Raw genomic sequence first — 23,420 nt, 5'->3', positions numbered from 1 at the left:
CGATGGAACACTTCGCAGCAAAGCCCAAGGAACTAAGGAAGCCTTGTCAATCGATGCGGCGGGCCTTGAGTTCTTCTTGGTTTCCGAATTAAAACTTCTTTCGCCTTTTGCTTTTGTGACTTGGATTTATCAACAGGCTTAGCAAGTTTCATTCTTTTCGACTACCGTCCCCTTTGTTCTCATTAAATGACTTTGACTAGTAAATCAACGGTCACTAACAAAGAAGGATACTTCTTGTGAATTGTGATCCCCACGTCTCCCATCACAACTTGTGGCCCTCTATTTGCAAAGACTCATCAATCTTCTTTAGTGCAAAGATTGGGATGTAAGTCAACAAAGCTTAAAAATTTAAGCTTCGTCTGTTATATGAAAAATAAATGATTTGTAAATTATTTTCCAAAAAATATCATTTATAACGTTTAAAATAATTAGTTTAAAAAATGCTCTTTTTTCCCTCTCCCTCGCCGTTTTAGGTATTTGTCAGCATTCTTAATGTTCTCCACTGCTTTGGATTTTCTATCTTAAAAAATTATGGTTGGATCGTATGATATAGGTTCAGTGTGATGTGTAGTGATCGATCTGCGGGAAATGAGGAAGAAACTTTATTTCGGACATAATAATCTTTATCACCTCCCTTTTAAATTACAAAAAAAAAAGGTAATTTTTTGGGGTGGCTGTTAATGGAGAAATCTTGGTCAATTGGGTGGATCTTAGAACCTCAGATGCCTCGTCAGGTTGAGCTTGATCATTGTCCTTGGCCTTAGAAGTCTGGTTGGTTTCTTGAACTTGATTCTGTTGCAAGCCCTCGTGTCTAATTTAGCTAGTTCAGTCAATCCCGTTCCATAATTAGTAGAGACTAGATGGAAAGAGTAAGTTCGTTAGATGTCAAGATTCGAGAAGTAAACAATTCTTTGGCGACTATCATGTGGAGTTCCTTCAATGTCTACCGAGCTTCTGCAGTCATGAAAATGCCGATCTGATAATCTCATTGACAATCTACCCAACTCGGATCTAGATACAATTATAATAGGTGCTTAACTAATGTTAACTTCTTTTTGATGTCTTTTCAATTTGCGCTTTGTGAAATATTTTATTGACATGTAAAAGCTCTAGTCCGTCTAAAACTAGGTTGTTCTTAGTCAATGCATGGAATGGAGAGGGCATTTTGCTCAGGATTGGTAAGTCTCACATGATGCATTGTCGACACCCTTCCGAAGTGCTGCGATAGAAACAACTATATGTTGTTAAATTAGGAAAAGCTTAAATCCATGTATAACATGTACATGCAGAAAAGTCATTATATATACAATTTCAAATGCATGCACCCACAAACATGTCCGTCTAAATGCCGCTTGGGCTCTTTCTCGGCTTCCTTCCACTCAAAATGAGCCTATTCATCTTGGGTGCAAGTTTTTGAAGCCGGTTCGTTTTATACTTTTTGGTCTTCCCCATTTATATATTACTTAATTTACCAAAAAAAAAAAACATGTCCATCTAAAAAGCTAGTTACTTGGCTATCTATCTATCTATCTAATTTTGTAGACAAACTGAATGGGGATGGATATTTGACACAAATGCACATGCACCCACGCAAACACACACGAGCTTACGTATTTGCTCGTGGGCACACACTGATACACGCGACCTTTTTATATCCTCCTTATCAAGAGAGTTTCATAAGCTTTCATAGTGCCTTTGCGCTTTGGTACTGCTTATTGTGGCTTTTTCCTCATCTTCTCCTCCATAGAATAGTGCTTTTGTAATCTTCCAGGAAACCTTGTTCTGGCTACAAGATGAAAGAGATTACTGGTAGTGGGATTTTGCTGCCAATGGGGAGGATGATTCACTACAACCTGGAAGTAGGGGTGTCAGGAACCGAACCGAAAACCGAACCGAAAAATTCGGTTTTTTCGGTTCGGTTCGGTTTTCGGTTCGGTTTTCATAAAAAACCGATATTTTTTTTTATTGGTTCGGTTTTTATCGGTTAACCGAACCGAACCAAACTACAAACCGATAAAATTAAAACTCTCTCCCAAATCCCGTCTCCTCTGGCTCTCTCTCTCCCGCGGGGCTTCAGGCCAGCTCCGATTCTTAGCTTTCACTGCTCGAAGAGGCAGGCTTCCTTCTTCGACCCTCTCTCTTCTTCCCCCACCAACTCTCTCTCTCTCTTTCTCTCTCTCTCTCGCCATCAGCTGCTCAAATCATTACTTTGCTTTAGATCTGCCTGGGTTCTTGCTCTTCGAGTCACGGACCCCTGTTGTTGTTGTTACTTCAGTTGATCGGAATTCGGACCATTCGATTTGAGGCAGGGGAGGTTTTTGGGGGCAATGGAATTGAATGTGGAAGATGCGACGTGTCTGTGCGCGCTTGCTGCGAAGTTTCTTGAGACTGGTCAGCCCAAAGAAGTGAAACGAAAGAGAGGAACCAGACATCAATCAACGGGAGCCCAACGCTCGCGCTGCGATTCCATCGAGGATGGCCACGGCGAAGGCGGCACGATCGTGGGGGACGCCGGTGAAGGAGAACGGCGCGAAGCTGGAGGAAGGGCTCACCGTCTTCAATTCTGATAAGTTCGACGCCAAAAAAACCAAAAACCAAAAACCAAAAACCAAAATCTAAAAACCGAAAACCGAAAAACCGAATCGAACTGAACCGAACCGAAATTTCGGTTCGGTTCGTATTTGGTTCGGGTCTTATTCGGTTCGGTTCGGAGTTTTTTTTTTAACGGTTCGGTTCGGTTCGGTTTTCAAAAAAATCGAACCGAACCGAACTGTTGACACCCCTACCTGGAAGTGCTAACCCTGCTTCAAATAACAAAACAGGAATAAGGATGTACCAGGTATGTTTTACTATGCTGATTGCTTTTGACCTATTAAATTGGTGTTGAGTCCATCATGATGTAAGCTCTTTTGGTGGTTGATACTACTAGCAAGCCCTTGCTGGCATCAGTCACATCTCGTTTGCTGAAGAAGAAAGCATTTCTCCCAAAAAGCCTACCACTCTTCTTGAGGTTGCAAAGCAGCGAGAACTGAGTGGAACGTTGGCAAGCGAGTCCGACATGAAGTTGAAAAAGCAAATATCTGATGCCAAGTGCAAGGAATTGAGTGGACATGATATTTTTGCTCCTCCAGAAATTTTGCTAAGGCCATTGGCTGCACGGGCACTGGACCCGAATCAAGACATGGCAGAACCTGCACCGCGTCATGTCCGGACTTCCGTTAAAGTCTAATGTGAGTGAAATCTATATTTACGTTAACATGCTTTCCTGTTAAAGTTTACTCAGGTCTTCTGTTTATTTTAGCAATGGAGTTCAATAGCCTCACTAGTAGCTTCTCTGACTATATCAGCCTGCTGGAGGTCAGAGCAGTATTACCTCCAATGAGGAACCTGCGATGAAAACTGCCAAGTAAAATCTATGACAAGAAATTCTCCAACCTCTCTGGAAATAACGTCTTCAAGGGTGATGCACCTCCAATGTCTCTGGAGAAATCACTGAATTCGGCTAATTTGAGGGAGATTAACCGCAACAACATCTTTGCAGATGGAAAGGCAGAGTCTTGAGACTACTCAGGTGGCGTTCGCAAGCCTCCAGGTGGCGAGAGTAGCATTGCCTTGGTTTAACCAAGCTTAGGCCTAATAGTTTTATGTTTCGACTCGTGTTATTCGTAGTGGGGTTTGGTCTCATTTGACACCTCCGGGGTTTGGGGTTTGGGAATTGTGTTTTAGCTTTGTACTTATTTGACTAGATGTACGAACTGTTTGCAGGTCGATGTGTTTATAGCATTGGTTTCTTCAGCTTCAGAGAACTCAAACTAATTTGTGCTTCAAATTGCATTCTCTGGTTCTTTTCCAGTAGAAGTGTCAAATAGATCAATAGTTTTTTGAGAGAACTTTCTATCCCATTCATGTTCAACATGTAGCTTCAAACTCTGTTTATGCTCCGCATATTAAGGATATGTCACCATTGTGTGCCTTTCCAATTGCTTCAAATTGAGCTGTAACGGATTGCAAGTCACAAGGGCTTTGGCAATTTGCTTTGAAGAAAACCATGCCAACCCAAACTCCATTCGAAGAAAAGTCCCTTATTGCTGGAAGTGCTTCTTGGTGACGGTATTGTTCAAGGGCTTGGTCATGCCATCACGTGAAGTTCATGAGAATTCCAAATGCAGGGGGCTTGGCAAGTTCTAAGGAAGAATCTTTGTTTTCCTCTAGGTCCAACAATTTGCTACAACACGATCCTCTCCACTTTGAGAAGGCACATCCTCCGCTGACAGGCCCGATTTGGTTTGGACATTGGAGAACAATCAAAATATGAACTCTGTCTGGCCTGGACCGAAACTATTATGAGGATTCTACCTATGGTCATGCCCCTCACCTCGTGTACTGGGATTGCTCTTGCTCTTAACAGGTAGGGAAATTATTGGTTGTCCATCCATCGAGTAGGTGCTCTTTTGGCCATCAGTTCGCTTCCCTGCCTTTTCCCTTTTTTGGGCCTACTCCAAGTTTTGAACTTGGAAATCACCCTTGGAAACCCACCCCCAACAGGCGGCGTGACTTTTGGTATTTCCCCGTTTGGATTTTAATCTGATCTGAACCCCATGTATAAATTGATGAGGCTTCCTTGGGGTTGCTGTGAAATGTTCCCATAGCCATTGCATCATGGTTCTACTGTCAAGATTTGCCTCGCATCAATTTGGAATTAGCAGCTGAATTTCTTCTGGGAAGTGGGGATGCAGTGGTGAGCAACTAAGGAGTTTACCATGATACTGCAGAAGCAACCTCCAAGGCTCCTAGTGGGTGGTTTAATGTTAATATAGATGGTTCGGATAGCGTTTGTACCTAGAAGAGGTGTTACGAGAGATGGGAAAGGCAATGGAATCTGCAGTTTCCACATGAAGTTGAAATGACCACAAGCATTAAGCATTATGGTTGAGATTCCAGCCCCCGGCTGACATCGTCTGACAAGACAACACAAACATGTAGGGCCTGCATGGAAACATTTTTCGTTTATGTTTCTGAACACTTTTTTTGTTTTTTTTGTTCCCGGAACACAAAAAGAACAGAAATGAGAAACAAAAAAAAGTTATCTTTTGTTCCAGAAACGATTTTAAAGAAACGCTTCTCTTCTTCTCTCTCTTCTCTTTTCTTCTTCTTTTCTTCTTCTTTTTCTTCTTCTTTTTTCTTTGGTCAGTCGCCGGCCTCGGCCATGGCCGGCGATCGGCCGTCGAGGGCTGGCGACGCTGTCGAGGGTCGACGACCTCGCGGAGCGTCGCCGGTCCTCGGTGAGGCCGAGCCTCGCTGCGTCGGCGGCGAGGCTGCCTGCGTCGGCGGCCAAGCTCGCCCTAGCCAAGGCGAGGCTCGGCCTCGCTCGCCCGGCCAAGGCGAGGCTCGGCCTCGCTCGAGGGGAGATCTTCGGCTAGGGTTTCGGGGAGGGGCTCCAGAGGACGGTGCGACGGTGGCGCGGCACTAGAGGCTTCGGGATCGACATGGGGCGACGCGGGCAAAGATTGGCAGATGGTGTCGCAAATAGCGTGGTGAGATTGGAACGGCGTCGAGCTGCGGGCTTCGGGGCGGCGCGACGGTCGGCGCGACGGTAGCGTCTGCGGAGGAGGCTGCTGCGGGGGGCACGAGATCGCAAGCGGAGTGGCGGCGGCGGTGGCGTCGCGAGGAGTAGTGGTAGGCGAGATTTCGGTCGGTGTCGTAGGCGCAGGTGCTTGGCTCCGACGGCAGGGTGGCGAGGCTCGGGCTTGCCCACGCCGGCGATGCCGAGCCCCGCCTTGGCCGGGCGAGCTCGGGCTCGCTCGGATCGGTGAGGCCGAGCCACGCCCAACCATGGCGAGGCTGCCGGCCGAAAGAAGAAAAAATAAAAAAGAAAGGAAAAAATGGAAAATAAAATAAAAATATTAAAAAATTAAAAGAAACAAAAAAATAATAAAATTTACCAAACCTGTTTCTATTCATTTTTTATTCCCGGAACAAACGTTATCAAACGCGTTCTTTTGTTCAAAAACTATTCCCCGGAACAGAAATTTTTTTTTTTATTTCTGTTCCCTGGAACAAAAAAAGAACAGAAACATTACCATGCAGGCCCGTAGTATCTCAAGCTACTTAATGAAATCAAGTCTTTAACCTCTGCTCCTTATAATAGTTGCCCCTCGGCCATAGCATCAGCAATTTCTGCAGCACTGTTTGTTGAATTGCTAGCACTGATATACCATGATTGCAAGGGACAAGTTCATGGTCACTTATTAGCAGTCTTGATTGAGGATCAAAATCAAAGACTTCTCAGGATTACAGAAACCAACGCCAGGATATGAAATGTATTCTCTTTGCATAGCTATAACTGATGACTTTCCATGGAAGCATCCTAGTAATGTTACTGGAAAGCAAGGAAAACAGAAACAACCCAAACAACACCGAAATAGACACGTTGCCTCCACCAGACATAGCTTCATGGGTACTTGTAAATCAAGCCTTAGCATGGCTAATCAGTGCCAGAAGCACTTTTTAATAGTCTCCAGTAGTGTCCTTGACAATGGCACGATCAAGGGAGACAAGGGAGACGCTGTTTCACTCTGGTACTCCTCTTTTATAGACTTCATGTCCACCTCAGCTCTGATAGCTAACACTTTGGTGAGATCCCCTTCATCTGTTCCTCGCCTATTAATGGCTAGAGGAAGAACCTTCTCAAAATACTTCTCAGGGAGAGTTAGGCACTCAACTGTAGCTCTCAATATAGCAAGGAACTTGTCTTTCAGATCAATTCGATCAAGAATTAGATAATTCTTAGTCTAGAACAGAGAAAAATTCAATTTGTTGTGATGCATACCAAATATTACAGTCAGGAAGTGACCCATGTCAGAACAGAGCACGATGTAGAAAAATGAATTACTAAAAAATGAGCATATTATTAGGTCCCAATGTTTTAAAAACAAGATATTGTGAAGTTGCCTCTTACTTTCAGCGACAACATGACTTCTTACCAAAAGCTCATAATAGAATAATATTCAATGGCACTCTTCGTCCTTGAGGAACTGTAAAACTTTAGACGTATAGGTAAAAAGCAACATGAAAGGGCCGGTCCATAGAAATTCGAACTCACCTTGTTGATATCTCTTCCAAACTCATTTTTGCAGTGATTCAATGTAGCATTGACCTGTGCTTTGCTCCTAGTAGCCAAAATCCTTATGAGATCCTCATGACCGTAAGCCTTTTCCGAGATCCTTGCGTGGAGTCTTAGCGTCTGCTTTTGCCAAAGTCACGTTCACCTCATTTCCATCGTAACGGCATGAGCTCACTAGAGAAAACAGCAACTAGGAGACAAATACAAGTCTCTGCCTTGAAGAGGTCCTCGCCATAATTCTCGGCATAGGTTTGCCTAATCAGCTTCCTCTGCACTGAATTTCTATGAGCCAATGATCAACTTCGCATTTGTTGCCCATCCTTCAAGATCGTTCATGAGAATCATCAAACAAGAAAAGATTAGATTAGACAATAAAGTGTAATTTTTTTTTTCCAAGACCACACTACATGCTGGGCTCAAGGTAGGAGATCAATTTCTTTACTTGTACCGGTGAACATGTTGCAGCTACAATGGAATAATCATGTCGAATTCAAAAGGAAATCATAATGATCAAATTTTTTTGCATCTCCTGATCACTCCTGGACCCAAAAATAGCTCGACCTTAGCAGCCGATCACCCCAAAAAGAAAGCACAAGAACTCTAGAACAGATTGCCACCACAAGATCACTCAGACCGTACCCCCCACGACAGGGGAGCACGAAGAAATGAGAAAGGTGGCAAGGAGATAGCGTGCCCCTGAGAATGCTTTTCAGAGTTGATCGCATTCATCGGCCATGCAGTGTTGGATATTTCAGTAGTTTTGAAATATTTATTAGAAATTATGATCGTCATGAAAATCATCATTTTTGTAATGGTTTTTTCAATGATCATATAACGGTTTTCTAATGGTTGTATAATGGTCGTCTAATGGCTTTATAACTTTTGATTTATTACTTCATAAACTCTTCATTGTTTTATAACAGTCATCTTTTTAATTACTAATTGATTTACGATGATCTCCTAACGGCTCTCTCTTTTCCTTGTTTAAATATAAATTAAACTTCAAACCACAATCTTAATAGATACAATATGTTCTCACATATTTCATTTTCTTTTTGCTGGGTTATACACAAAAGTTGTTCTATTTCATTCTAATATTCAGTGCGGAGTATAGAAGAAGGTCTGTTATATCTTTGGAGGATAGCTGCCGAAGCCTTACTATTCGTAAAATTCTAAACGCAAGTGCACGTATCGAACAAGTAATATAATGATGAGATAAAGTATCGTCCCACAGAGATCGATGATTAATAAACCAATTAAATACTAAAATAGACTAATTCTAAAATTTATCTAACAAAGCAAAATATAATTAAGAATAAATTAAAAACGAAATTTGTAGACTAAATGCAGTAAATCGATCAGATAAATATGTTAGAGCATCCGATTTCACCATAACCACTAGATATGAATTTCAGATTGTTGTGAATACAAGAACGATATCAAACATGTGATAGTGGAATTTCCTAATCTATTTATTATCCTATCTCTAGGTATAACAAACCTACTCAGCTTATCAATTCACTATATCTCTATGTGAATTAAAATAAACATGAGTGCATTAAAAACTATGAATATTCCCGGTTTACAATGAGTCTTTTGGATCACCTTATCACCGAAAGCTACACAAATAACACGGTATATCTCTATCCACATTTAATTCATGGTTATATATTATAATGAGCAATTGCATATTATCACTTCTCAGTCTCAAACATGCACATCAGATCATTCAAGTGGTGGCCAGTCACTCAAAAGCATTAAACACAATAATATATAACTCACATGAATGAAATCAATTATAAAACATAAAAATCATGAAATTCACATCATCATGGTTAGGCTACATCGTAGCCCTAACAAAAGAAAATTAGATAGTAGAATAAGAAATAAAAATAAAAATATAGATCAAACCCAGCATCTTGAATCAAATGACAAGAATTCTATCATCACTTTTGTCTTCTCTTCAAAATACTTGAAAAACTTTCAGAACAATCGAAAACGATCTAACCCCCCAAAAACCGAGCTTCTCTCTTTCCTATTTATAGGAAATCTAAAATATCTATCTCCCAACGCTTGCAGATAACATTAGGAAACAAAATCAAGAATTTCCTGATTTGATATCCATCTTCCACTGTTGCTTTTATTTGAATTCCTGATAGTTGCCATTATTTTCCTTATCCTCTCCATATCTCATTATTCTACATAAATAAAGAAAATTTAAATAATCAGAATGAAATCCAAATACTTTCTCATAGATAATGCATTAATTGTTGCCTAAAATAGGTAAAATAACTCTATTTTTATAGAGTTATCACTTACACATTGAGTTTCGTACTCCGAGGGGCGGAATTATCCTTAAGGACAGTGTTTGCACGCCTCAAACATTTCATTTTATTTTCTAATCTTTTATAATGTATTTCCAATAATTATTATTATTTTATATATTCTAATACTTTTTCCAACATGGAGAGCACCGGCTCTGCGTTCACGTTGATGTGAGAACGAGAGAGAGAGAGGAGGAAGAAGAAGGAGACGAAACAAGAGAAAGGAAGTCGGCCTCCGCCTCCAAGGAGAGAGAGAGAGAGAGAGGGGAAGGAGGTGGGATAGAAAGTTTTCATGATCACTTACTAGCTGTCTCGATTAAAGATCAAAATCAAAGACTTCTCATAAGTACATAAACCAACGCCATGATAAGAAGTGTATTTGCTTCGCATAGCTACAAGGAGGCATGTTGGTAACCACACGTTGTTGGAAAGCAAGGAAAATAGAAACGCCTCAAACACACCAAAAAAAGAGATATTGCCTCCATCGGAATAGCTTCACGAGTACTTGTAAATCAAGCCTCGACGTGGCCAATCAATGCCAGAAGCATCTTTTCATAGTCTCCAGTAGTGTCCTTGACAATGGCACGATCGAGAGGGATGCTATTCCTCCTCTGGTACTCCTCACTTATAAACTTCATTTCAACCTCGGCCCTGGTAGCAACTACTCTGGTCAGAGCCCCTTCATCTGTTCCTCGCTTATTGATGGCTAGACGAAGAACCTTCTCAAAATACTTCTCAGGGCGAGTCAAGCACTTTACTGTAGCTCTCAGTATAGTAAGGAACTCGTCTTTTGGATCAGTTTTCAAATCCTGTGAACATGAAGGATCAAGAATTAGACAATCCTTAATCTAGAACAAAGAAAAGTCAATATGTTCTGATGCATAGTACAGACATTATAGTCTGGAAGTGAATGAACAACTCGGAAATGGGTGATATTATCACATCTCAATGTTTTTGAAACAAGACATCTTGAAGTTGCCTCTTAACAACATGACTATTAACCAAAAAGAATACTACCCTGGCACTCTTCATCCTTGAGGAGCTATAAGCTTTAGACATATAGGAAAAAGAACTTGAAAGGTCCAGTTCATAGAAATTCCAACTCACCTTGTTGATATCATTTCCAAACTCATTTTTGTAGTGATTCATCGTAGCATTGACCTGTGCTTTGCTCCTAGTAGCCAAAATCCTTATGAGATGCCATAAGCCTTCTCTGAGATCTTCTCGTGGAGTATCTTAGCCTCTGCTTTTGCCAAAGTCATATTCACCTCATCTCCATCATAATGGTAGGAGCTCACAAGAGGTACCAGCAACTAGGAGACAAAGAAACCATATCAATTAAAGTTCTTTCCCTACAGGCAAGGAAATTACTTACATCAACACCTAATGAAAATTGAAATGATTTAGGATAGATGAGAATTATTTCACAGGTTGTCATAGGACTAATCTTTTGATGATGGACTTGGTTATTCATTTGACACAATAGAAAGAGGTCCAATGAAGTAGCGTATATGGTCTCTAGAGTTTCATGAAACCATCTTTAATAAATTGACAGATCAAAATATGAGGAACTGCTCCAAAGCCCACCACCATTCCAACAAGCATTCTCTGCAAAACTCCAAAACTGTCTTAAAAATTGAACACCTGACAACTTATATTCTCAAACTTTCTGTAATATGCTGAATCAGAGACACATTTGAGTTTACTTGCCTTCATCAATGACAAAGAATATTTTCCAGACAGGAATAAGAAATTATTCTGAGTATCACAACGCTACATAGACTTGATTGTACAGAGTACTTATTGCAAAATGTACGAACCTAAGTTGCTCGGAAGAACAACCATCAGCGTTGGGAAATGTCATGGAACAACATGAGGCAAGCGTAAAAGCAGTACCTTACGAAAATCTCCAGTTGTGTGGTGAGCGACGTCCTCTTCCAGCGACTTCTTGTATCGAGCATGATATGCTTGTCTTGCCATGAGCAACTGCTGTGGAGACCTCGTGCAGGCTATTTCCATGAGAACCTGGTTGCTTGAAGTCCATCTTTTCGTCGCTTCATTCGCCAAGTACGCATCACGTTCAGCCGGATCAAGCGACCAAAGGACCACCAGCCTCTGACGATACGGAATGAATATGGATTAATCTGAGAGAAAGAGGGACGCGTCTCCATGGGATGAATACAAATAATTAAAGAAGATCAGACCTCAAAATCATTGGTAAGTTCTCTGTCCAATGCCTTGAGGAGGTCCTCGCCGTAAGTCTCGGCATAGGTTTGCCGAATCAGCTTCCTCTGCGCCGCATTCCTATGACCCAATATGGATATGATCAACTTCTCATTTGTTCCCCATCCTTCCAGATCGTACATGATAATCATCCAACGAAGAGAAAAGATTGAATTAGACAATAAGCTTTGATTTTTTTTTTTTTTCCGAATTCAAGAGAAATAATAAACCCAGAAATAGCTCGATCTTAACAACCGATCCACCGAAAGATCACTCCGATCAGACCGCGATCTCCAAGCAGATCGCAGATCCGAACACTAAGAACGGAGCAAGACCATCGGCGACCGAACAACACGCGATAAGAGAATCGGAGGAGGCAGCGCGAAGAAGATAGAGCGAACCTGCGAAGGCTTTTCGGAGCTGCTCGCAGTCATCGGCTACAGGGGGCACTGGCTGCGGGACGGTGAGAGTCGACATTGTTGAGGGAATGGAAGATCGGGGTGGTTGTGGGGGGGTTTGTGTGGACGCGTCGAAGCGAAAACGAGAGAGGAGGAAGAAGGAAGAGACAAAACGGAGACAGAGAAAGTCAGCCTCTGCTTTCAAGGGGAGAGAGAGAGAGAGAGAGAGAGAGAGAGAGAAAGGACGCGCGCCACGTAACATGGGAAGCAATAAGCGAGGAGGCGCTGCACGAGCGCCACGTGTGCACCACGTCCAATTTCTCGAAGTGGAAACCGGAGGGACACGGAGGAAGACGACAGACAGAGAGGCGTCGGCACGCGGCAGCGTCCAGGCCCGTTGGGCCGGATTTGGACAAGATTTTCGGGTCCGGTCAATGGGCCGGTCGGGTCAGGACGAGGGTTTTGAAATCGGCAAAGTTCAGGCAAGGGCAGTAGCCCTTGCTTTGGCTTTTTTATTAACATTTTTGTTTTACTTATTTATCATTTTTCCTTAATACTTTCAATTTTGCAAGTTTTTTTACAACTAGTTGGTGCCACATTTGTGCCACGCACTTTAAAGAATTAAAAAAATATATGATACGTTAGCATTTCTCATTGGGAAAAGTAGGCGGAACTTATGAATGGAGTATATTACACCAATTTCAGAAGTTTTATAACTCGAATGTGCTTTTTAAATATTTTAAGACTCACTTTTATTTTTATGATGAGTTTTAGAAATTCTGAGATACTAATTTCTAAAAATAATCCTCATTAAAATTGATTCTCCCTTTTTCAAAGGATGTAAAGTTACTCATATAATTTAATCTAAGAAAATCATACTCTGATCTGCACTTCATATTTTCTTAACTTTTGATGTTGGTGTGCATTCAACTAAAATAGTTGAACCAAACTTCAAAAACTAGATGCCAACATACACCAATTGTGCTTGTTTTTGAATTTAACACATTTTCCACCGTCAATGTTTAGGATTCTACGTGACAAGCCAAATTGTAACAAACAAATGTAATATTTATAAAAAAATATCATGATCTTATTATCTTTAAAGCTATTCTTAAGGATTGGACGTCCCAACTGTAGGTCATCAATTCCGAGATGGAATTGCAAATGACAGTAATTCCCAAGTGCTTTCAAGTAACCAACGAACCATTACAGAAATTGATAATGGAATTAACCAAGATAATAAAGTATAGGAGATGGCTTGCTACACAATAGAAAGACTGAAGTATCTCAATAAGTGAAGCATTTAGGATCAATTAGTTCTTCCAATTTGATGTCCTTTGATAGGCTTAACATGATCGAGCTTTGCGATGATATTGCCCGAGAAACTTGTTGCATGGTTGGACGATACTCTGGTTTGGGATTTAAGCACAAAAATGCCATCTTTGTCACCAAAGCCACTTCGCCTAACACCTTACCTTTGGGGAATGGAACTCTTTGATCTAAAACTTCCTTCATTGGCCAAGAAATTATTGAATTGCTTGATGGTGATGAAGATGTGGACATGAGAGAAAAAATGAGATCGCCTGGATGGCATCCCATAATTACTTCCAATGTTACCACTCCGAAGCTGTAAATATCGCATTGCTCATTCACTTCCATTGTGTATGCGAGTTCTGCAGAGAGAAAATAGCAATTTTTTTTCTAGCTTTTATGCAATATCCGTGCTTTGTAAATCTAAACTGATTTTGAGTAATAAAATCTAGAGAATTAAGTATAAATCAATACATTCTTTATATTCCAATGAGATTTAAAATTTTCCGTTTCTTTAGGAAAAAAGTTTCAGTTTTAAAATTGGTGGCCTTCATCTCAATTAATCTTTAATCGAACCTTTAAATCGCATGATAGCCTTGGACTTGTTGTTAGGAATTTACAAGTGTAAAAGGAAGGGAGCTAAAAAACGAGGATCTCATGTATGATCATTTTCCTATCTATAAAATGAAGTGGGGTAAAATTTTGAAGAGACCAACTTACCTGGAGCTGCATATCCAAAGGTGCCTACAAAGGAAGTCCAATTGGATGAATAAGGTTGTAGAACTTTAGCTGTGCCAAAATCAGAGACGTGAGCTTCATATTCTTTATCCAATAAAACGTTCTTGCTTGATACGTCTCGATGAATTATTGGGGGTGAGCATTCATGGTGCATGTAGGACAAAGCATAGGCCACACCTTTAACAACATTCACTCTTTTATTCCAATCAAATGTTGCGATCCTCTCTTCATTGTTCAATACATCCTTCAAGCTGCCTGATTCCAAGAACTCGTACACCAAAAATGAATGTCGAGAACTCGAGCAAAATCCATAGAGCTTGATGATATTTCGATGCCGAGTTTCGGTCAGAGCATGAATCTCCCTTTCAAATGCTTTTTGACCGGCCATTTCTACGTCAACTACTTCCTTAAGTTTCTTTACAACAATAGTTTCACCTGTTTGCAACTGGACCTTGTAAACCCTCCCATATCCTCCCTCACCAATACAATATTTGGCATCAAACTCCTCTGTGGCTTCAATAATGCTCTCATAAATCATTCTTCCATCAAAGCTCCATATTGCCCATGGGTTTTCATTGCTTTCATCAGCTGAACTAGCATTTGTTTTCCTTATTCTTCGGCATCCAATACTTAAAGCTCCCACAACAAGAAGTAAAGAAAGTAGGCAACCCAAAGTAGGAATCAAAACCAAAAACAACTTTTTGTTTTTGTTTTTGCCTTTTAACGTTGTTGCTGTACAGGGGTTGAGACCAGTAATAACTCCACAGAAGCCTTTGTTTCCTCTCACGACTCCAATTGTAGCGTTGCGAAAGGCTGGAATGTTTGGTAAAGGACCCTCTAACTCATTATACGATATGTCGATGGATGTCAAGCTTGTCATATCACGAAAGGTCGACATAATTGAACCGGATAGTTGATTGTGTGAGAGATTGAGTATTTCTAATATGTGCAATAGCCCGAATTGTTTGGGTATTTCTCCCGTGAGCAAATTTCGACTCAGATCGAGATGTTGAAGATGTTGAAGATATTGAAGATTCCCAATCTCGATGGGAATACTCTTTTCAAGATTATTCCCGCTTAAATTTAAGAACAAAAGGTTGGAGTTCTCCCCAAGTTGGGTAGGAATTGAGCCACTCAAGTTGTTTTTTGCAATGTTGAGTTTCTCTAGATTAGACAATGCTCCAAGTTCTTGAGGGATGTGTCCTACAAGAAGGTTGTAGTCCAAAAAAAGCTCTTGCAGCAACTTCAATTTTCCTAGGTCTTTAGGAATTTCCCCGATGATGTCATTTGAAGAGAGGTCAAGTCTTTGCAATTGAGTCATGTTTCCGAGCTGAGGTGGTATGGCACCGGAGATTTTATTGTTGGAGATCTCAAAGCTCGTCAAATTTCTACATTGACTTAATGTTGGTGGTAGCTCACCGTAAAGTTCATTGTTGCTCAACTCAAGGTAATTTAAGGAGGGGTACACACCAAGAGCATCGGTTATATCTCCCTTGAGCAAGTTGTTTTGGAGCCTAACTCTATACAAACTTGAACAATTTTTCAGGCTTCTTGGGATGGGTCCAGTGAAGTGATTGTTTGCTGCGGAAAAATACACAAGAGCTTGCTTACCGCATATTTCTGGTGGCAATTGGCCAACAAACTTGTTATCACTTAGCTGTAAGACTGTGAAGGATGTGAGATTATTCATCTCGGTGGGAAGAAAGCCTGACATTTCATTTCGGAAAAGGGAAAGACTTTTCAAATTAATTAACTTACCTATGGAGGATGGGATAAGACCCGATAACATATTTTCGATAAGGTCAAGGTAAGATAGATTGGTCAAGTTGCCTATGGAGGATGGGATAGGACCCGATAACATATTTTGGAAAAGGAGAAGGTAAGATAGATTGGTCAAGTTGCCTATGGATGATGGGATAGGACCCGATAACATATTTTGATAAAGGGAAAGATGATTCAAATTAATTAACTTACCTATGGAGGATGGGATAGGACCTGATAACATATTTTGATAAAAGGAAAGATAATTCAAATTAATTAACTTACCTATGGAGGATGGGATCGGACCCGATAACATATTTTGATAAAGGGAAAGATGATTCAAATTAATTAACTTACCTATGGAGGATGGGATAGGACCCGATAACATATTTTTGAAAAGGCGAAGATCAGATAGATTGGTCAAGTTGCCTATGGATGACGGGATAGGACCTGTTAAATTATTGCCTAAAAGTTGCAATTTGGTTAGGGATCTCATTCCTCCAATTTCTAAAGGTATGGGCCCAGAAAGTTGGTTGCCATAGAGGAAAAGATATTGTAATGTACTCAGATTTCCTAGAGCTGTAGGGATGGATCCGTTGAGATCATTACTTGAAAGATCCAAGTTCCACAAGCTGCTCATGTTTCCCATGGAAGAAGGAATTGGACCGGTGAACTTATTATCATTAAACACGAGAATTTGTAAAGAGCGCAATGACCCAAGTTGAGTTGGAATGTTTCCCGAAAAGCTATTTTGAGAACAGTTAATATAAGTAAGCTTGGAAAGATCGCCAATGCTCGGAGGGATGTTTCCGAAGAGTGAGTTGTTGGTAAGCTCAAGGACGACCAAGTTGGGTAAATGGGAGAAATTGAGATGTTGAAGCGTACCGTCTATGGCAGAATGCGAAAGGTTCAAGCTGGCAACACTCCCGAAAGAATCACAAATGATTCCGCGCCATGAGCAAGGGCTGCTTCCGTTCCACGAAGACAAAGTAGAGTGGCTCTTGTTGTCTAGCCTAGACTTCCATTTTAGGAGTGCCTCCACTTCCATTTTAGAAGAGCTTCGTGTTGAAGCAAGACAAGACATTTCTTGCACGAGCATGAGAACGACACAAGCGAGGGACAACATTGAGAGTTGTTTCTCGGAGGCCATGACAGGTTTGGGGTATTTTTGGGTGGGCCTTCTTATTTTCTAGGTGCATATGTGTTGAAATGGACATCTGTTGACACCTAAATTTTGGCGACCCATTTAGACATTTAAAAATTATGGGTTAATTTTATCCCTGAAAAAATAAAATCACATGGCATATAGTTTAGGAACATTTTTGTTTATTTTATTGGACCGACGGCGAGTGCAAAATTTTTCACATATTCCGTTGATTCTTCACACATTTATGCATTTTCGAACAAAAAGGAAAATTTTGGATAGAATATGTGAAAAATAAAAAAGGAAAGATTGCGCGAGATGAGTATATTTGAACGATATATTTAGGGTTGGGTTATCATGCGCGAACAAAAAATGAAAAAAATGTATATCGCAAAGATACATTTTTTAGACCTATATAATACCTCCCGTGCAATTTGTTTGAGGAGGCCACGGATATTGATACATACGGCCACATTGAGGGTTTTCTTCATCTCGATTGCTCGGCAAAAAGAAACGGAAGCCAAAAAGAGAAAAATTCCCCTTCGTTTTTAGGGTTTTGTAAGAGTCAAAGGGTCTTGCTTTTGCTGAAAAAGTAAAAAAAGTGCAGCAAGAACAGTGACAAGGGAGAGAGAGAGAGACGTGCAGCAGAGCAGGAAAAAGAAAAAAAAGAAGAAGAGAAAAGAGGGTCTTCTTCTTCCTCGCCTTCCTCGCGCAGCAGCTTCGTCCCTGCAACTGTCCGGACTTCACCTTCACGCGCACGTCGCAGCCTTCCTGGTGAGATCATCTTGTCCTGTAGCCACGGCGTGAAGTCAAGACGAGACGTTGTCCAGGTGCATCTAGAAGTCTCCAGCTCTCAGCTCGTCGTTGACTAGCAGACCATCAAAGATCAAGAAGCATCAGAGGGATTGGAGACAAAGGATCGTGACTTCGAAATTCTCGGTGGAGATTATTTGTCGGCAAAGTCGCTCGAAAATTCAGCCACTGTCTCAAGCCAACGTGAGTCGTGGCGCCTTGCTGCCGTGCCATTCACCGCAGGCGCTCGTGACGAACTCCACCAAGATAGCATTGCAAGCACACCGCGACTCACTCATCGCCGATCCATTGTTGATCCACCATGAGGCCAAACCGCTGATTCCCTCCAACTACGTAACGACGAACGGCACCCGTACCAACCAATAGCCTTGCGACAATCACACTGAGAAGCTGCTGCTTCGGCTGTACTTGCGCCGAAATTCACAAGTCCGGCCACGCCTGCACTTGCGCCGTGTCCTGTTGCGGTTCTTGACGAAGTCGTTGTCCAAGTTTCATTATCCCTAATCGCAACATCCGACAAAGATTCAATACTGACTATCTCCTTTCTTGCTCGGTCTATCTCGGTAGTTTATAGATTTGTCTTTGCAGGCGTCCAGGTGGCTAGCTAGTTTTTTAAAGGTGGTCCCCAGTAGCTTCCAATACGTTCATATGGAGAAGGAACAAAGAAGACCAAGTGAGAAGACATTTGGCCACCGTTCTTCTCCGGATTACTGGATGCGTGTCATCGATCATGCCCCGTTAAGCACCATGAACCATCATCGACCACGGTTTGCGATCCATCATCAAAGATCCATTTTGCCGGTTCCAATTTGGGAAGCTTATTTGTACAATAATTTGAATTAGGTAATTATCTCGTTTGCCTTCAATTTGAATATTCTACGATTCAACTCGATTGAGAATATTGCATGATTCCTAAATTTGAGTGATAAGTGCACCCCAATTAGGATTTGTTGCCTAATTCGCAACCGCGCCTAAGTTTTTTATTTCATCTATAAGGCTTTAGATGAAATAATTAATCAGTGGGAGTAAAATTGATATTTTGATCTTTAAGGCTTAAGATCAATTTATCGATTTTATTAGCGAGATATTATCCCGTGATCTGAATAATGTATGATACCTTTAGTGATTTTGAATAGTCTGTCTTGACTTGATTTATCTTGAGATATGTTTGAGTTAGAATATTGCATATTTTAGGGTTTACATGTTTAGAATAGGAATTTTATTTCAAATTTAAAAAATTCAAAAAAATCAATTTAGGTTGCTAGATTTTAAATTGAGTTGCACGTTTAATTATTTGGCAATTATAAATTTCGAAAATTAATAAAATAATAAAAAAATCATCATACACTTGTCATGTAGAATTAGGGCATATTTTGCATGTCATTGCATATTAGGGTTGAATTGCACTTAGTTTAATTTAGATAATTTTTTTTTAATTTATTATAAGTTTAGGCATTTTTAGATATATTGCATTTTAGGATTATTTAGATTAAGATAATATTTTAGTTTAAATTAGAATATGGCTCAACATAATTCCTAATATAAATTAAATAGGATCTCAATCTAGTTAGGTAATTTTCACATTTCACCAAATTCCAAATTTCATGAAAAATACAAAAAAAATGTCATATGCACATCATTAGAATTAGATTCATTGAGATGCATGTCATTTAGTATTTTTGCTAGGTCCATTTAATTAGAAAGCGCATGACATTAGAATTAAGTCATTTAGTTAATATTGCATTGCACATTGCATAATTTTCATTAATTAAGTGAAAACAAAAAGAGAAATTGCGTGTTAATTAGAAACCATATCTAGGGTTGTTGATGTGGATTTTGAATTAACATTGCGAGATACTTTCGTTGCTACGAGGTAAGTCCTGCATTTTCTATTTGCTTTCTTGGGTGTTAAATTGATGGATTGCGCACCCGCATGATCGCCTTGCATGTTAGAGAATTAAATTTAAAATCAATTTAAGCTGCCTGCCAAACATTTTTTCAAAATAAAAGAGAAAGGTACCGAAAGGGCGTTAGAGAAATCTAGCGTAACCAAGTCCCCGAACTCATAAATCTGGTTTGTAGGAGTAAAGTGAAACTCCGTTACTTTGCTTGGGTTTTAATCGACCCACCAAAAATAGATTAGTGGCGACTCCTAGATAAAATCCATTTGCATGTTAAAAAAAACTTGAACCTAAAGTCGCGAATTGGTATGGGCTTGGGAGGCCGAGTTAAGTCTGCTAACAATCCATTACCAGCTACAGGTGGTCCACCACCCCCCGAAAATTTGGTCGCGACAACATCCAACGTATTTATAGAAGAAATGGGGACCATAAGTCAACAACCAAGTCAATTATCTTTGGAACTTTTATTTTGCTATGGTCATTATCCCTCCGTTATATTTTCCGAGGCAATTCTTTGGTGCAACACTATGTCTGTGACATATCAAAGTTAACGAGGCACTTGTGTTACAAAAATTTGCAAATAAACATCCCTTGTCAGTGACATTGAATGACTGGCGTGCATTTTTCTTAGTTACGTAGAGTACGAAGCTGACTCTTTTTGGCTTATTTGATTACATACCTAACTCTCAAGCACAAAAGTGACATGTCCAATAATTAGTTGGTATATTTTCGTTTTGCTCTGTCAGAAAAAAAAAGGTTGGTAAAATTATCAACTATAAAATCCGTATATCCCCTAGTATGAATAATATATGAACTTGAAGGCAAAGGCCGTGGTCAACACGCCAATACAATTATTGGTAGACCCTATCTCTATTTTGAACCCATGTTGTCTTTCTTGTCTAGCCTTAAGCGACAGCGATCCTTTCCGTGACTTCACGTGGTACATATAACAGGTTAGATCTCACTTTCGTTTACCATTGTTGGCCCTTTTCTAATTTTCATATTTTTTCGGCGTAATTAGTTGCCCATTTTAACGAAATATCAATCTAAATCGCTGCTCCATCACCTTGTCCTTTGATATTTAAATGATTTTCATGACAAGTGTTCCTGAATTTGTCGGTTGATGCTAACAAATCCCCTTTTTAAAGCATTTTCTGAACTGAGTTTTTGCAACATTAAATGAATTAATTTTTTTTTTTGGTGAAGTTAAGAGATTAAATGAATTAAATTTTCTTTTTGTTACAACCATTAATCCTCCATAATATTTTCCGTTAGCATGTACAAGGCACATAGTGTAACACTATATATATTGTCCACTTTGGACGCTAAGTTCTCATGGTTTTGTTCTTTTTAGGACAACCCATACTATCCCAAGAAAACAAGTGTATACAATTAGAGATCACATTACCTTATAAGATAGCCCAGAACTCCCTTCCTAAACGATGTGGGACAAGAGACATACCCCTCCTTATGCATGTCCGGGAACCGAGACGTGGATGCACCGCCATCCCTCATTCCTGCGCATCGCCGCTTGGGCTGTCACACTCTCCACCCCTTAGGAGCACACATCATTGCTATGGCCCCACACACGGTTGAGAATCGGTTCTGATACCACTTGTAATATCCTAGGTCTCCAAGGTACACATATTGTCCGCTTTGGACAATAATATCACATTCAATGCAGACTGCACTAGATAATTCCTTCACAATTTTTCTCTCTTGTCAAACTCTCGACATCTAATCATTCTACTTCTCTTCCTATTTTTTTTTCCTTTGTATCCTTTTTAACTTTTACATGGTACATACTTATCTTAAAGTCCAAAAGCAATACTTAGCTTCGTCGAAGTTTCTGTATGCTTAGCATAATCCATTGCATTTGGACACTGGACTTTTATGATGGACTTTTATGATGGAATTGAAAGGTAAAGTGTGAAATTAAGAAAGAAGAAAGTGACTTTTGTCATGGTCGCCGGAATTCTAGTAGTTTTCTTTAATTACTCAAAGTTCTATATGGTTTTTCCATCAAAATAATCTAGTCTACGTTAAATAATTTAGTCTTCCTCCCCTCTCGTTCTTATTATACTTATGGACTTACCAATTAACAGTCATCAATTATGAAATATATACTTATCGATCCACACAACTCATGTAGTGAAACAATGTGAAAATTGACGAATATTGCCATTCAAATTTAACACAAGAAGAAGGAATCACTAAAGAAATTGATGAAAAATGATAAAAAAAAAATATCAGAGATTTACGTGATTTGGTCTTAATGTTGATATTACTCAACAGAATAAAACCTAAATTATATAGAATAAAACCATAAGTGTTATCTCATATTTAGTTCCAACATGTCTGCAATAGGAAATTCCTACATGATTTTTCCCTTTTAATGTGGACGGAAAAAACTTTTTGACGTCGTCGCCGCCACCCCGGGTAGCCCGCTACGGTGGGGGTCTACCCGGGCCTCTTCATTTCCCCGAACCTAGCCTAGTATGCTAGGAGAAGGGCTTCACGGGGATCCGAGGTGGGCTCTCCTCCCTTTGGAGGGGTTGGCGGGGAAGCCCAATAGGGACTTTATCTCGTAATCCCAGTTAAATCTCCTGTAAATGGGGCTAATTGGGCACCCTAGGATATCTGATTCAGGGTGGAGCAGTTTAAGGACCTGCTCAGGTCCAAACTTATCTTCCCCTTTTGGCCTTTTATCTTTTTGTTGAGCACCCCGGTGGAGGATTCATAATGATCCTTGAGACACGTATCAATCCACAATTGATGGCGGAAAAGGGAGAAAGAGATAGAGACACTATTAATCACTTTCTCTAAAAGTCTAAAGCAATGCTTAGCTTTCTCACAGTTTCTCTTATCTTTTTGGAAAAACTGATTTTGACCCATCATAGCCCTTTTTACCTCCACCATCGTCTTCTTGAAATGACTTCCAATTTCTTGTTGCTTTCTCTCTCTTAACGTAACAAACATCTCTGCTTTAATGCCATGCATGCGCAATTCTTTTCTCTGCAATCATTGCCCAAGAAAAATATCACTTATTGGTCCACACAACTCACGTTACAACTTGTTTTGTTAATTTGCAAAGATTTATAGGTCATTTTAGAGCAACGACTGGGATGTAACAATGATAAAAAAGGGGGGAAAACTAAACTAATATATCTACGCCCGGAAAACAAAAAGCACTATTGCTTGATGAAATTCCAGAAATGCAACTAGAAACTCCCGTTCAAGTCAAGAAGGGCTACCCCAGTGAAATTGAATATTGTATTTTTAGAGAAGATTCTCTCTGCTCGGAAAAACACGGCACATAAAGGACTTCAACCGATTCCCTTACCTTTGCGACTTGATGTCAATGGAGGAAAGTTATGGTATTCTCATTTTATTATATATTAGCAAGATCGCCGAGCATTACACGGGTCTAACACTATATGTTTTGTATTTTCTTAAAAGTCGGTTGCCAATCCAACGTTAATTGTCACTTCAAGTTAATTATGAGATACACTTAATATTGACTAATATTTGTCATCATTGCTTTACAAAATGTGCTTTATTTTTCCTTCAATAAGTCTGAACAAAACCAATTTATTTGATATTTCTTGGCGAAGCAACATTTGTGATGAATTTTTTTTTTTTTTGTCAGTCCTACTCTATGCTTACTCTACACTCACCCTCAGA

At 40.0% G+C, this 23,420-nt stretch overlaps 1 protein-coding gene and 3 pseudogenes across 2 annotated transcripts; 1 reads left to right on the top strand and 3 right to left on the bottom strand.

Moving 5' to 3' along the window:
• Positions 1–2,755: 2,755 nt before the first annotated feature.
• Positions 2,756–3,627, top strand: LOC104451902 (annotated as a pseudogene).
• A 2,841-nt stretch (positions 3,628–6,468) lies between these two features.
• LOC120294440 lies at positions 6,469–7,581 on the bottom strand (annotated as a pseudogene).
• Positions 7,582–9,734: 2,153 nt separating this feature from the next.
• LOC104449375 lies at positions 9,735–12,251 on the bottom strand (annotated as a pseudogene). The gene is made up of 5 exons (XR_726547.3): positions 12,072–12,251; positions 11,652–11,797; positions 11,344–11,562; positions 10,555–10,760; positions 9,735–10,256 (listed from the first exon to the last, which is right to left on the bottom strand). The product of XR_726547.3 is annotated as an annexin D1-like (transcript).
• Positions 12,252–13,292: 1,041 nt separating this feature from the next.
• LOC104451900 (MDIS1-interacting receptor like kinase 2) lies at positions 13,293–17,026 on the bottom strand. Its single transcript, XM_018875597.2, has 2 exons — positions 14,100–17,026; positions 13,293–13,741 (listed from the first exon to the last, which is right to left on the bottom strand). Exons 1-2 carry the CDS (start codon positions 17,002–17,004, stop codon positions 13,356–13,358), a joined length of 3,291 nt encoding a protein of 1,096 aa, XP_018731142.2. The 5' UTR covers positions 17,005–17,026; the 3' UTR covers positions 13,293–13,355.
• Between the last annotated feature and the right edge of the window lie 6,394 nt (positions 17,027–23,420).

The sequence above is a fragment of the Eucalyptus grandis genome, chromosome 6 (assembly GCF_016545825.1).
Source record: "Eucalyptus grandis isolate ANBG69807.140 chromosome 6, ASM1654582v1, whole genome shotgun sequence".
NCBI classification, from domain to species: Eukaryota; Viridiplantae; Streptophyta; class Magnoliopsida; order Myrtales; family Myrtaceae; genus Eucalyptus; species Eucalyptus grandis.
This window is presented reverse-complemented; position numbering and strand designations above follow the sequence as displayed.